General features: G+C 43.4%; 1 protein-coding gene across 5 annotated transcripts in view; it reads right to left on the reverse strand.

Moving 5' to 3' along the window:
* CSMD3 (CUB and Sushi multiple domains 3) overlaps positions 1 to 13779 on the reverse strand; it is a 3270409-nt gene that overhangs the window by 107232 nt on the left and 3149398 nt on the right. For all 5 annotated transcript variants that reach the window (XM_069621531.1, XM_069621530.1, XM_069621528.1 and 2 more), the window contains 3 exons: positions 12662 to 12820; positions 9842 to 9954; positions 5407 to 5494 (listed from right to left, as the gene is read on the reverse strand). In XM_069621531.1, the coding sequence (XP_069477632.1) occupies positions 5407 to 5494; positions 9842 to 9954; positions 12662 to 12820 (360 nt within the window). The remainder of the gene's footprint in view (positions 1 to 5406; positions 5495 to 9841; positions 9955 to 12661; positions 12821 to 13779) is intronic.

Below are 13779 nucleotides of genomic sequence, written 5' to 3' on the forward strand. Positions count from 1 at the left end.
TATCCATCATTGAGTAATATGTTATCACAAAATAATTTGGATTTTTCTTCTAGACTTTGATTATGTGCTTTTCTTGGTAAGACAGGTACACACACACACACACACACACACACACACACACACACACACACACACACACACACACACACACACACACACACACACACACACACACACACACACACACACACACACACACACACACACACACACACACACACACACACACACACACACACACACACACACACACACACACACACACACACACACACACACACACACACACACACACACACACACACACACACACACACACACACACACTCTTACTTTTTACCTAGAAATGCTGTTGCTCCTTAATTCTTAAAACATCTGTATGGTGGTCTTCACATTCCTTCAACTATTAGCAAGGCTGACAGTGTTGGCCAATGCATTTCGAACATTACAGTCCATCTTCAAGGTATACAACTGTGCTCAAGCATGAATGGAAAGAGTCTCCATTAGACAAGTTAAAAAAAACTTGCTCTGTTACCATGATATATTTTCCCACGTGGAAAATAGGTCTAGCTTTGGCTCGTCAAATGTTTAGTCAAACTCCCTTCTGCATGAGCAGCACCAACTATGTGGAATAGCCAAATATTATTATTATTTTTTTTTTACGATATTTAATCGCCTGGCGATTTTTACAAGAGAAAAAGTCTTTCAAGTTTTCATGTAAATTGAGCAGTAATTTGAAAGTTTAAAAGGTTAGTTTGTAGCAAAAGTTTAGGCAATTGTTCGTAATATTGTTATGTTTATGTTGCCAGTTGTTGAAAAGATCTGTTCGAGAGATTTAGCCGTCGCTATGGCCCGAGATGTTTTCTCTGCCGAAAAATAAAATGAGACCACCAAAGTTCTTCATTCTGTATATACAAGTTCGCCACGTGATGCATCAGGTATGGAGTTCTGGCACTGTGTGTACCCGGTCATGTCAATAAATGTCAAATTGTTTCTGTCTCAAAGGGAGGCCTGCAATATTTGCAGTAATTCGTTCCTGACCGACCTCTGATTTTTAAAATTTCATTTGACGGAAGGAGGTTCCAACTAGCCCTTAGAAGAGTATTTCTCAAGCTTCTAATAGGGTGCTTTATTTTTAATAAAGGGCTGTGTTTTGTTCAGCTTTCTAGCTACTTTGTGTGATTTTGGATCAGTTCCAAAGATGAACTACCAATCGTGTTCATTTTATCCTTGCAGTCTTTTTACCATGTATTCAACATTTTACAAGAGCCTTTTGTCATTTCTGTTTTGAGCATGGAGAATATTAGTGGACTAGTTGGATCGATGTTTTTTCTGTACAGCAGGATGCTGTTTCGGTCCACGATAGCTTCGAAAGAAGTTATGTTCAATTCTCGCCTAATCAAGACGATTGGCGTCAATTTTGGTAGACTAAATAATGTTCTCCAGAAAAGGCTTTCCAGAGCATTCCATATGGTTTTTGGGAGGTATGGCATTGCTTCTATGACATATGTGATCGCTGGTGTCACTTTATTTCTGTAAAAGTTGATTACTGGTTGCAAAGAGTAATGTCCATGCTTTCTATCAACTGCTTTAGCTTGCCATATTAGCTGTCTCGTTTTTTTATGCAGAAGGTTTTGCATTGCTTTTTCTGTTATGGTATTATCCAACGTAATTCCTTAGTATTTAAACTCATAGATTTTTTCCACGCTGCTCCCATCCAAGAACCATTTCAAATGCTTTCGCTATTTGATGGGTGTGTTTATGCACGTGCATTTGTTTCAGCATGCACATACACTGAAAATTAACAAAAAAGTAAGTGAAAAAAGACAGTTTTTGTCCCTGCAGTTTGGTCCTCATGGTCGCATAGAAGACCTGTCAGAATCCCCTCCCTACCCAAACATCCTATGCATATGACCCTCATGCCCCCCTTTAGAGACAGTGCACCCCGAGTATGACAGCAACATTCCTGCAGGACACATGACATGAAAATGTGTTTATCCACAAAGTCAGTCTGCAACTCATCAGATGCCTTTGTTGCCACTTCTCCCGTTTTACTTGTAAGACAAAACATTATAACACCCACTTCCTTCATGATATATATTTTATATATATATAAAAATCTAAATTTATAGAGATTCGCTTCATTTGACATATATTGGATAATGTATCCATTTAGTAAAGCAAAACGCTGAGAGGCTTATATGAATAAGAGAGGTATGTGCATGGACGGAGAGCACTATGCACTTTATTTTATTGCTGCTATGCATGTAATTTCGCTGCTGGAATGCTATCTTTGCACAGACATCCAAATGTTTTATACTTGGCAATTTTGCACACATCATATACTGTCGGTATGCACCTAGTCCGAGGTTTATTTGAGTACGCTAGACTCTACTTTGCATAGGTTACCATTGCTAACTTATGATCATGTAGCTAGGAGTTACATCTGACTAATTCCGCCTTTTTTGATGCATTAACAAACGCATTCTTAGACATATAAATTATGTCTAAAACTATGGCATATTGCTGAAACTGAAAAATACATGATTGGTTTGTGAAAAAAATGCATTTTTTTATATCACATACTCTGTGTCTATTATGCGCTTACAAATTACGAAAGCAATTCATGTGGCACATATTAGAGGACAAAGTTAGAACTCCTCCATGAGTAATCACATACTGTTGAATCGTTCCAATATGGCTGCCTTACAAAACATGATGAACGAACAGTCCATAGCAGGAGGACACTCTCTATATGAAATCAGAGAGTCAGCCTGGGGATAAATTGCAGTCCATTCTCTGTGTTGTTGGTAAACCCACGTGATCAAGCGGTCTGTGCACCGCGAAACGCGTCGTTCTTTGTTTTCCTTCCTGATGTACTCACACCAATAAAGAAAATGTGTTGCCAGGAGTGCTGAGGAGTTTCTTTGCACTTTCTTTTGCTGCAAGGATACTGGTTCTTGATTGCAGCTGTTCTCTGGAGTGCATTCCATCTGCTGTCTTTTTCTAAAAGGCATTCTTCTCATATATATATATATATATATATATATATATATATATATATATATATATATATATATATATATTCAATGAAAAAACTTTGTTAAAGGGACGTTATGGTTAAGTTGCGCTACTAAAAACCTATGAAATTCAGTGAAACAACTTTGTTAAAGGGACGTTATGGTAAAGTTGCGCTACTAAAAACCTATGAAATTCAGTCAAAAAACTTTGTCAAAGGAACGTTATGGTTCCAAGTAAAACCGAAAAAACCCTTGAAATTCGCCAGTTATGGTAAGCTAAGCAACCATAACTCGCGCCACCACCGTGCACTGCTAAGACTAACACCCAGGACATCTAAGATGACATCACAAATGTCATTGATGGGGGTGGGGGGCAACAGGAGAGAGACACGGGGCATGAGCGGGGGGTGGGGGGAACAGGAGACAGACACGGGGCATGAGCGGGGGGTGGGGGGAACAACAGGAGACAGACACGGGGCATGAGCTGGGGGTGAGGGGCAACAGGAGACAGACACGGGGCATGAGCAGGGGGTGGGGGGCAACAGGAGACAGACACGGGGCATGAGCGGGAGGTGGGGGGCAAGAGGAGAGACACGGGGCATGAGCGGGGGGTGGGGGGATCAAAAGAGGCAGACACGGGGCATGAGCGGGGAGTGGGGGGCAACAGGAGAGAGACACAGGGCATGAGCGGGGTTGAGGGCAACAGGAGACAGACATGGGGCATGAGCAGGGGGTGGGGGGAACAGGAGACAGACACGGAGCATGAGCGGGGGGTGGGGAGAACAGGAGACAGACAAGGGGCATGAGAGGGGGTTGGGGGGCAACAGGAGAGAGACACGGGGCATGAGCGGGGGATGGGGGTACAGGAGACAGACACAGGGCCTGAGCGGGGGGTGGGGGGAACAAAAGAGACAGACACGGGGCATGAGCGGGGGGCAACAGGAGAGAGACACAGGGCAGGAGTGGGGGTGGGGAGCAACAGGAGACAGACACGGGGCATGAGCGGGGGTGAGGGCAACAGGAGACAGACACGGGGCATGAGCAGGGGGTGGGGGGGAACAGGAGACAGACACGGAGCATGAGCGGGGGGTGGGGAGAACAGGAGACAGACACGGGGCATGAGAGGGGGGTGGGGGGCAACAGGAGACAGACACGGGGCATGAGCGGGGGTGAGGGCAACAGGAGACATACACGGGGCATGAGCAGGGGGTGGGGGGGAACAGGAGACAGACACGGAGCATGAGCGGGGGGTGGGGAGAACAGGAGACAGACACGGGGCATGAGAGGGGGTGGGGGGCAACAGGTGACAGACACGGGGCATGAGCGGGGTGTGGGGGGCAACAGGAGAGAGACACGGGACATGAGCGGGTGGGGGGAACCGGAGACAGACACGGGGCATGAGCGGGGGGGCAACAGGAGACAGACACGGGGCATGAGCGGGCAGTGGGGGGTACAGGAGACAGACATGGGGCATGAGCGGGGGGTGGGGGGCAACAGGAGAGAGACACGGGGCATGAGCGGGGGGTGGGGGGAACAGGAGACAGACACGGGGCATGAGCGGGGGGTGGGGGGAACAACAGAGACAGACACGGGGCATGAGTGGGGGGTGGAGGGCAACAGGAGACAGACACGGGGCATGAGCGGGGGGCAACAGGAGACAGACACGGGGCATGAGCGGGGGGTGGGTGGAATAGGAAAAAGACACGGGGCATGAGCAGGGGGTGGGGAGAACAGGAGACAAACACGGGGCATGAGCGGGGGGTTGGGGGGGCAACAAGAGAGAGACACGGGGCATGAGCGTGTGGGGGGAACAGGAGACAGACACAGGGCATGAGCGCGTGGGGGGAACAGGAGACAGACACGGGGCATGAGCGGGAGGGGTGGGGGGCAACAGGAGATAGACACGGGGCATTTAAGGGGTATATTGCATGTAGTGTAATGATGTGATTTCTAAATAATATATACTTTAAAAATCAATATCATGGCATCCCTTTTTCTTAACAATACTAATACTAATAATAAAATTATAAATAATATTAAAACTAATAATAAAAAGAATGACAAAAACACATTTCTATTGTGTTTTTGATTGCAATATGGTTATCAACCTATGATTTGTAAACCACATCTGTTCTATTATATTCTACTACTAGTTATGTATTTTATAATTTCAAAAAACGTGTATCTTTGAACACTATAATTACAAGTTGAAATTTGAAGGTGGGATTCCAACATTATTCAGCCCTGATTTGAGCGGGCTACACTTTACTTCACAAACCCTCACGTTTTATTATTTATTAAAGTGGAAATGCTCACACTGAATGCCCAGTTATAATCAATGTAGATGTAACATGACCAATAACAAACATTGAAAAAATTAAATTACCTAATCGTTGAAGTCCAAACTGTCCATAGTCCTTTCCCTGTATAAATCCTTGAAAGACGTATGTCGCTCCATCAGGCTCAGCAGAAACCTACGGATAGATGGTATCGGGATTAGTGTACCTGCTGTGAATGTTGATACTGAGAATAAATGGAACCCTTTACAATTATTTTCAAAGGTAGGAGCAAGACGCACCTGCACATACGACACGTGTCTATATACAAATCGTATTTTTCCATTTCTAACCGCATCCTGTCTCACACAAAAGAAAGGCATGCTCTATGCCACTGCTGTTTACTGAATTATGTCTGTCTGTTGTGGTTCATTGAATAATAGACATTGCACCTGGTTGGTAAATGTGCTTTAGTTCGTAAAAGAGCGGCACCAAGATATTACATTATTCGGTTTTGAAGACTATATGAAGGATGCAAAGAGAGTATATATGCTCTCCTTACATGATAGATTAATGACCTGATTCTCTAAGCAGTTACCCTTTGCAGCTCTGACTTACCACTAACTCACTCCTGGAGATGAAGACTATGCAATCACAGAGACATAGATGAAACGCTGACTTACATTTCGAAAATAAGTCAGACCTACTACGGGTACCTTCTTTGTCAGTCATATAGTCACTCTTCATGTGTAACTCTGAGTTACTCCTGGCAACTTCCTTGTGAAGTTCCACTCTGAACATTTCTACCACTCTGTCCTCTCTCCCGTTATTCGTATAGTTAATGCTTGCTCTCAGATGGACGCACACCTTGTTTAGTTGATCATTGTACACATAGAGTAAAAAACACCAGAGTCCCACAAGAAAATTGTAGAACACATTCTGTTAACTTTGTGCATCTGCATTTTAAACGTTATAAGGATGATGATTCAAAGAGGTTAACACGTAGAAACAGCTGTTTTATTCCACAGTGCAACCTAAAATCCTAAAATGACATTGCGCTTCTGTTTGAGGTGGGTAAATGAATACGTGCAGCATCCTGTTAAATCATGTAGCTCGTGCAAAAAGGGGTCCATGTAAACAGTGACAGACCTATAGGATGTTGTCTTTCTACAATATGCATTCAGGAAAGGTGAAGTCACTGTAATACATTTAACCACAAATCGTATATTTCAAGAGAATCATACTTTCTCAATTGAAGCAGCCACCATCACTTTTATCAAAGGTCTGGTTGGTGCCTTCCGGTGAGTCTTCCCTCTTCTAAACGCTATCTAATCGCATATCCTAACACACCAGTACAGCAGGACAATGTGTGAAGTTATAATGCACAATATACTATACCACAAACCCTCCTTGCAGTCGATAGTTCTAGTGAATGGCCTGGCACAGCAAAATGAAACACTCAAAAATCGAACTACTGAAAGAGCGGGAGACAAGATTTTAATGGCACATGATAGAGAGAAATAAATCCTGCTGCTCACATTTCTACAAATGCTGCTTAACATCAGTGTGAAGGAATGCCATCTGGTTAGACTCTAAAAGCCCTTTTGATTAAATGAATCTTAACGTGATGCAGGTAATCCATCGCAGAAGGTATGTTGTGTTAAAAAGACCCCCTTTTCAGAAAACTCCATTCCAAAAGCATAGTGATCACCTGTGCCCTGGGCCACCAGTTTCCTTAAATGCAGTGCCTGCTCTCCAGTGCAACAGAGCACGGTTGAAAATTACAGTGGCCCTGTGTGACAGCTGCTATAACATCAGAGTCACTGCAGACAGAGGTGTTATCTACATCTCAACATCTGATCCAAAACCATACTTATTGTGAAGAACTCTTTTGGTAGGTTAATCTCTAAAACAAACCCATACCTGAGTTTTGATCTGGAGTTCACAGAAATATTAAAGGCACATCGGATTTGTACTATACTCATATCAGCCCGTGAGCTTATGAAAGACTATGTGGATTCTAGCCAGGCTGCCCATCACTGCTCAGCCAGCAGGGCAATTGGCTGGGAAGCTATGTGTCTTGGATCACTTAGGAGGTTGGGTAACACCTCTCCAGCCCATGAAAATTCCAGCTCGAGGACTCCTGGCAACTAATGTTTAAAGAATGAGGCACACTCATAGCAAAAGTGCTCCCCTCACACTAGCTCCTTTGAAGCTGGTTGGGAAGGGATGGAGTTCGGACAGTCAGACAGAGCAGAGGTGACTGGAGGAAAGTGCCCTTCACCTTTGTTTTCTAAGGCTTCTCTGCCTCCTCTGCTTCCTGCAAAGCAGAACACTTTGGCTGATATGAAAGGAGGTAAAATGTACGTGTTACCTTAACAGGGATTGGACTTGCCATGCCCAAACGCTTGGTGTGCGTTTGACTTTGTAAGGAAGAGGTCACTCACTCACTTTTGTATTCATCCTGGTCGCTTAAGTGCACACACATTTGTTTGGACCCTCTTGGGAGAGCAGACCAGTCCAAAGACCTCTGCCAGAGGTGATGAAAGGTATAACAAGGAAGTGGACATGCTCGCCTTCTACCCATCTCCAGGGAACATTGGGGGTGACCTGCTGGAGCAGGAACTGCAAACTGTCATGTGCACTAATACCCAATTTCCTCATCAGATGTGAAGGACTCCCGCAGGTGTCACCTAGCTTCCCTAGAATGTACATAAAGGAGCCTGGTCTGCACCTCACAGGACTCGAAGACTCCAAACAGAAGCAATGCTGCATTCTGCACCGTTGAACCATCTTTGCACACAAAGTCCACTGCGGTTAAATCCCTTTGAACAATCAGGAAACATGGTGCTACAGTTGACATTTTCTTCATCAAACTTCTTCACAGCACTGTTTCACATTCATTGAAATAGCTTGACACAGCATTGTACCAGAAGAGCATGTAACCTATTTGGCTTGAACACCAGCTCAATGCTGTTGGCAACTTTGAACCATGCCTCTCTGAATAATGCACTGTACCACAAAGGACACATCATCATGCCACTCAGGAACCCTGACTTGAAACTCTGAAAACATTGTGTCACTCATTGACTGGACACCGTAGCAAATATAATCTGAAACTAGCTCGACCTTCAGACCGACCCTGGTAGGCTCACTGAACTGTGTCACTCAAACACCACCTTCGAACCACATGAAGCTGTGCTTCAAACCCTAAACACTACCGACTTGCCTCCTGGACCAGCATGACTCGCTGCCCCTGAACCTGGGGTTCAACACACAAAAACAAGATCCCAAAGCCTGGTTTGGCATCTTCAGTTCGTCCAATAATTGATTATGGTACATTTAAGTGGTCCTGCCTCCATGGTCCACTTATTGGACCCTAGAGAAAGATAAGCCACTATTGTTCACCTTTTTCTATCAAGAGATATCCTTTTAAGTGACACTGTTGCATTGTGTTGCCTTTCACGCTTGGACCGGGAGGATATCTCAGGGGCAACACGCTTGTCTTGGAAGCAAGATAACGCCTAGCAGAACAGGTTTGAATTCAGGTATCTTGCGCTAAGAAACGGGTCTCTGGTATAAAAGAACATTTATAATTATACAATATCCATTTTGCTTGCTACGTCTACATTGTGCATGTTCTGTGTTCTTTCCACACAAGTGGGTTGAAGCTAGCATTGCTATTCTTCATTTATTTTGCCTATCGGTGTGTTTATTTACATTTTTATAGAACTTTGATGGGGCTTTACTTTGTTTTGGTCTGCTATACTGTTATGGTTCTACGGTTCACATTCACCCCCATTTAAAGAATACAGCTTTTCCTGAGCCCATGTTACCACAACATTTGAACAATGCATATCTCTTTACTGTGCCGGATTCACCTTTATGATTGGCAACACTGTTAGTGTATTGCCAATTAGGTTTAGACACTACTCATCTTTGGACTGCTGTTGGGATGGAGTAATTGTGTCACAGTGCAAGGCAGTACACAGCGGGAACTTAATTCAGCAAGGCAGGACAAAGGGCTAGCCCATGAATAGATTTAAATGGAAGACGAATACATGTAAATAGGGGAAGACTGTGCATTAATAGTCTACTATAAAGAAGAGTGAATAGGTGCATGATGAACGCAGGAGGGTTTAGAGAGTGAGCTGTAATATTTATAACATTCAAATGAGAAAACACTTAGAGGGGCAGTCCAATGCAGAAGCCCGTGCCTTGATGAAGACACAGTTGGAGATGCTTGTTTTGGTAGGGTGAGTGGTCAAATTATTGCTGACCAGAAGATGTTTTTTAGCTCTTGTATACTTAAGATTAGACTCTCCAAACAAACTTGGACATTGCAGCTATCTGGTTTACACTGCCATTTTATTTCATAGTGTGATGTTGTGTATGTATGCATTGGTGAGGTTAACTAAAAAACAAATGACATGTAACCATGTGCCTCTTATTACACAACTCTTCCGTTTCTTTGAAGGTTTCTCTCTGGCACAACTAATTCTCCTTTGCACAGAAATGTTTAACCATCGAAAGAAATATACTTACAAAACCATCCATGGCCCACTTTTCTTCTTTCATCTTGTTCGCGGAGGTGTGTGCAGGTGTTTTAATAAGAAATATATGAAGCATTAGACGAGCTTCCTGGCTTTTGTAAACTCCTGTGGAAAGAAGATACATTCCATCTTGCAGTTTTCAGAGACAGGTTCCATCATTTTAGAAGTGCGCTATACAAAAAAATACCAACAATATTTATACAAAAAGTACACCCAAAATAAAATGTTGTGTTATCTTTAAGGAATTGCCTGATCCATATGACTATGAAGGTAATTATGTTCAATAGAAAAATAATGCTCTTAACATTTCTGACAATATTCTAATATCATATGTTTTCAATATCACCTTTTTATGTTAAGCAGATGTTTACAGTGGACACTCCGAAAGAGCTCTAAACAATGTCATATCATGTAATAATTAGGTTGTAATAGTGCCCGACTGCCATTGGGCCTCATTACAAGTTTGGTGGTAGCCTTGCCGGTAAAACCGGCAGCCTGCCGCCAAACTTGCACATTTTTCCAGCCCCTGGTAATGGGGAAATACAGGGCCTTTACAACCATGGTGGACCCTGTATTTCCCCATTGCCAGGGGCCGGAAACTTTTACTCCCCATTCCTATTTGAGCCCCATAGGGCTCAATGGGAATGGGGAGGTTGGATGCACCGCCACCATTCAGAATGGTGCCGGTGCATCCGACATGTTCTGCTCAGGGGTGCCGGTACAGCCGCCAGGACAGAAATGGTGGCCGTAATGGCACCCGCGAGAAGAACTTGTAGTTTGCTGGTGCTGAAACTACGGTACCGGCAAGCTTACCGATACCATAGTTCCCGGACAGGCAAACTTATAATGAGGCCCACTGGCATGCTCTGTTGCTGCAGTTGTATGCTTAAAGGGGATGGAATACATTTATTGTATCACTTGGAATAAACCATACAACAACAAATCGAAAATACACCAAAATACATCTTTAGATGTATATCGATACCCTACACAAAAAGAAATGCTAGAATGAGTTTTCTCCCCAGAGCTTTGCTTATTATAAATCTTGTAGTTATTTGTATAAATATATAGGAATTTAGCAGAGCAAACAATCTTCTGGGGAATCCGATAATCTCTGTAGAGTATGCCATTCCGAAATGGAAACATCTTGCCGTATACTAACTGTATGTCCACAATTGGTTGATTGTTATTTTAAAGGATATTCACATTATGTAAGTAATATGGGCAACATCTTGTATGATCAGTGTTGGTCAACAATATATGGCGCTCAGTCAATAGCTGTTAACAATGGTGCTTTCGCGATATGGAAAGAAATGGAAAAGAAATTGGTGACGAGATAATTTGTTACCGAACATTTTATGAATTTTGATGTATGTACAAAGAATGTTAATGATTGTTAGGTTATGGACAATAGCATTTATGTTGACATTAAGTGAACATTGATACATATGTGATGTATTATTTTACGTAGTTTTGTATTTTCTGTTTTACATGTGCTTAGAATTTTGCAAATTAAACTATAATGCAAACTATAAACTATAAAAGAAAATGCTTTTGCAACTGTTATTACTGGGTCACCTAACGGGTGGTATAATACCGCTGTTTGATAACCAGAGGTACCACCTGATGACATGCACCGCCAATTGATAAACACCAAGTGGTGCTTCACTGTGGGCTCTACCAGCAGATCATTTTGCTTATGATCTTTTCCCCGTGCAAATGCAACGCTACTGGGGGACAGTGGGGCATTCATTGCAAAGATGTACACTTGTTTTCTTTTTTTGCTGCGGCACAGGGTCTGTTCCAAAACCTGTTGGAGTGCGGCAAGGGTCTTGGGAAACTACCAACTAGTAGATGATTGGGGAGCAAGAGACAAACGCACACCCATCTTCTGCCACCCCTCAATGTGCAGTTTGGCTCACCCTGATGACTGCCTGCAGTGTGGGTGAAAAATAAAACATAAACTGACAAGAGAGGCCCCTTTTTTAACGTCGTGCACCCCATTTAGACCAGGGTTTAGCTTGCAAGCCATTCACACTGCTCACCACGCTTGCCACTTCAAAGTTTGATTTTGGGATTCCCTTTTGCATCATCATTCCCAACTATAAATCACCAAATAAAACAGACATGCCATTGATTCCCAGCTACACACTGCTGAGCGTTACAGGGCAATGGGCTCACTTGTAATCAGTGTTATGAGGAGCACGTGAAACGTGCCCAGTCCAGGCCCTGCAAATGCACAGGAGGCCTGGTTCTAATGCATGTATGAACGGTAGGCAGAGCTAGCACAATGCTGCCTGCAAGGGGACAAGGTTAAGCGAAAAATACCTTGTTAATTAACGAAATGACACTATAAGAATGCTTTTTTTTGCCGAATGAACAACATCGACATAATGCGAGAGACACATCTTCAGGGTTCATCCCGAGATCAAGTGTTATGAAATACAATGCAGAGCGATCACTAAGCACGGACCTTTCAGCCGCCGGTTCGATTTATCTGTTTGGAAGCAATTTTCCCTGTACTCTAAATTATCTCGCAGAAGCAAGCCGCAGCTCGGGTAAGGCTTTAAATGACTCTGGCGAGATTAAAAATCAGCGTAAATGCCATACGTCACTGCAATGGACGTGAGACGCCAGACTTTTCAATATACAGGGAAATCGGCTGGGGAAGGATTGGGCACTCCGGAATGGGATGGGTAACTATAGCTCATGCAGCTTTTGCATGCATGGATGAGAATGGACAGCAACCTTTGACCATTGGCGCTGAAACGTGGTGAAATCAGTGTCCATCTAAATGTGCGTGATGGCGTACCTGAAAGCAGGACCTCCATGTTGCTGTTCATCAGGGTGGCGTTGACTCGTCCGCTGCTCGCATTAAAGTTAGTCACCGTCAAGGTCATCGGCTGCTTCTTTCCTTTGTAGTTGTACGAGCCTTTCCAGACGTAGTTCTTCGCGAATACATCATCCGGAACTATGAAGATAAGCAACACATTTCACATTCATAGCACATGTTCCGACAAGTGTTTACACTTTATTTGTTGGCTAGATTACTTAGCGGGATGAGCGCTGCTGTTTTGCAGGTTCGAGTCCAGGCAAGGCCAGGCTGTGCATTTGCAGGTTCGAGTCCCGGCAAGGCCGATTCAGCATTTCATATTTCCAATGTCAATTAATCAGTACCAACTTAGTTTGGGTGGTAATTGTAAGTAAAATGTTCTTTGTACAGCATTTTGGCGAAAGCCCAATATAAGTAATACATAATTTCATAAATTAGATCCAAAACATTTGGAAATTATTGTAGGACAAAAATATTAACCAGTTTCAAAATATATACGCCCAAGAATGCAAAAGAAACAGACATTAATACAGTGGAACACGTAAGTTACACCACCTGCTAGCAAACGGTTCGTTATTGTGGAGCAGTCCCCCAATGCATTCCATTTTAACAACATGCATAACATATCGCAACTGTTAGAGGTAAATTGCAATTTGGATATATTGTTTAGGATTGAGGGGAGATCATTGTCTAATGCATCACACCTGGTCCCCTCCAGAATCTGGGAACACATCCCACATTATATCACGGCAGGGGATCATGATAGTACATCTCAGCAGTTATTTAGCTTCGAGCCTCTGGGGGCGCGAGCAGCAGACTGAGTTCACTGACAAGTTTACAACCTGTATAAAGAATGTGGAGTGCAATCACTAAATATTTCAGTAAACAAACGAGGAATTGAACATGCTCTCCACAATGGCAGAAAGTTTTCTTTATTATAAAACAAATACATTGCAGGCAACATATTGAATGTTTAAACAGGCTTTTACCGAGCACCGCCGATACATCTCTAACAGGATTAACCACGGTCTGGTGTACGGCAGGCACAGCATATTGAGGATACAACTATCGCTTACCAGCCCCTCTAAAAGCACAAG

This window comes from Ambystoma mexicanum, chromosome 5q (assembly GCF_040938575.1).
Source record: "Ambystoma mexicanum isolate Mex_15411 chromosome 5q, UKY_AmexF1_1, whole genome shotgun sequence".
Lineage (NCBI taxonomy): Eukaryota > Metazoa > Chordata > Amphibia > Caudata > Ambystomatidae > Ambystoma > Ambystoma mexicanum.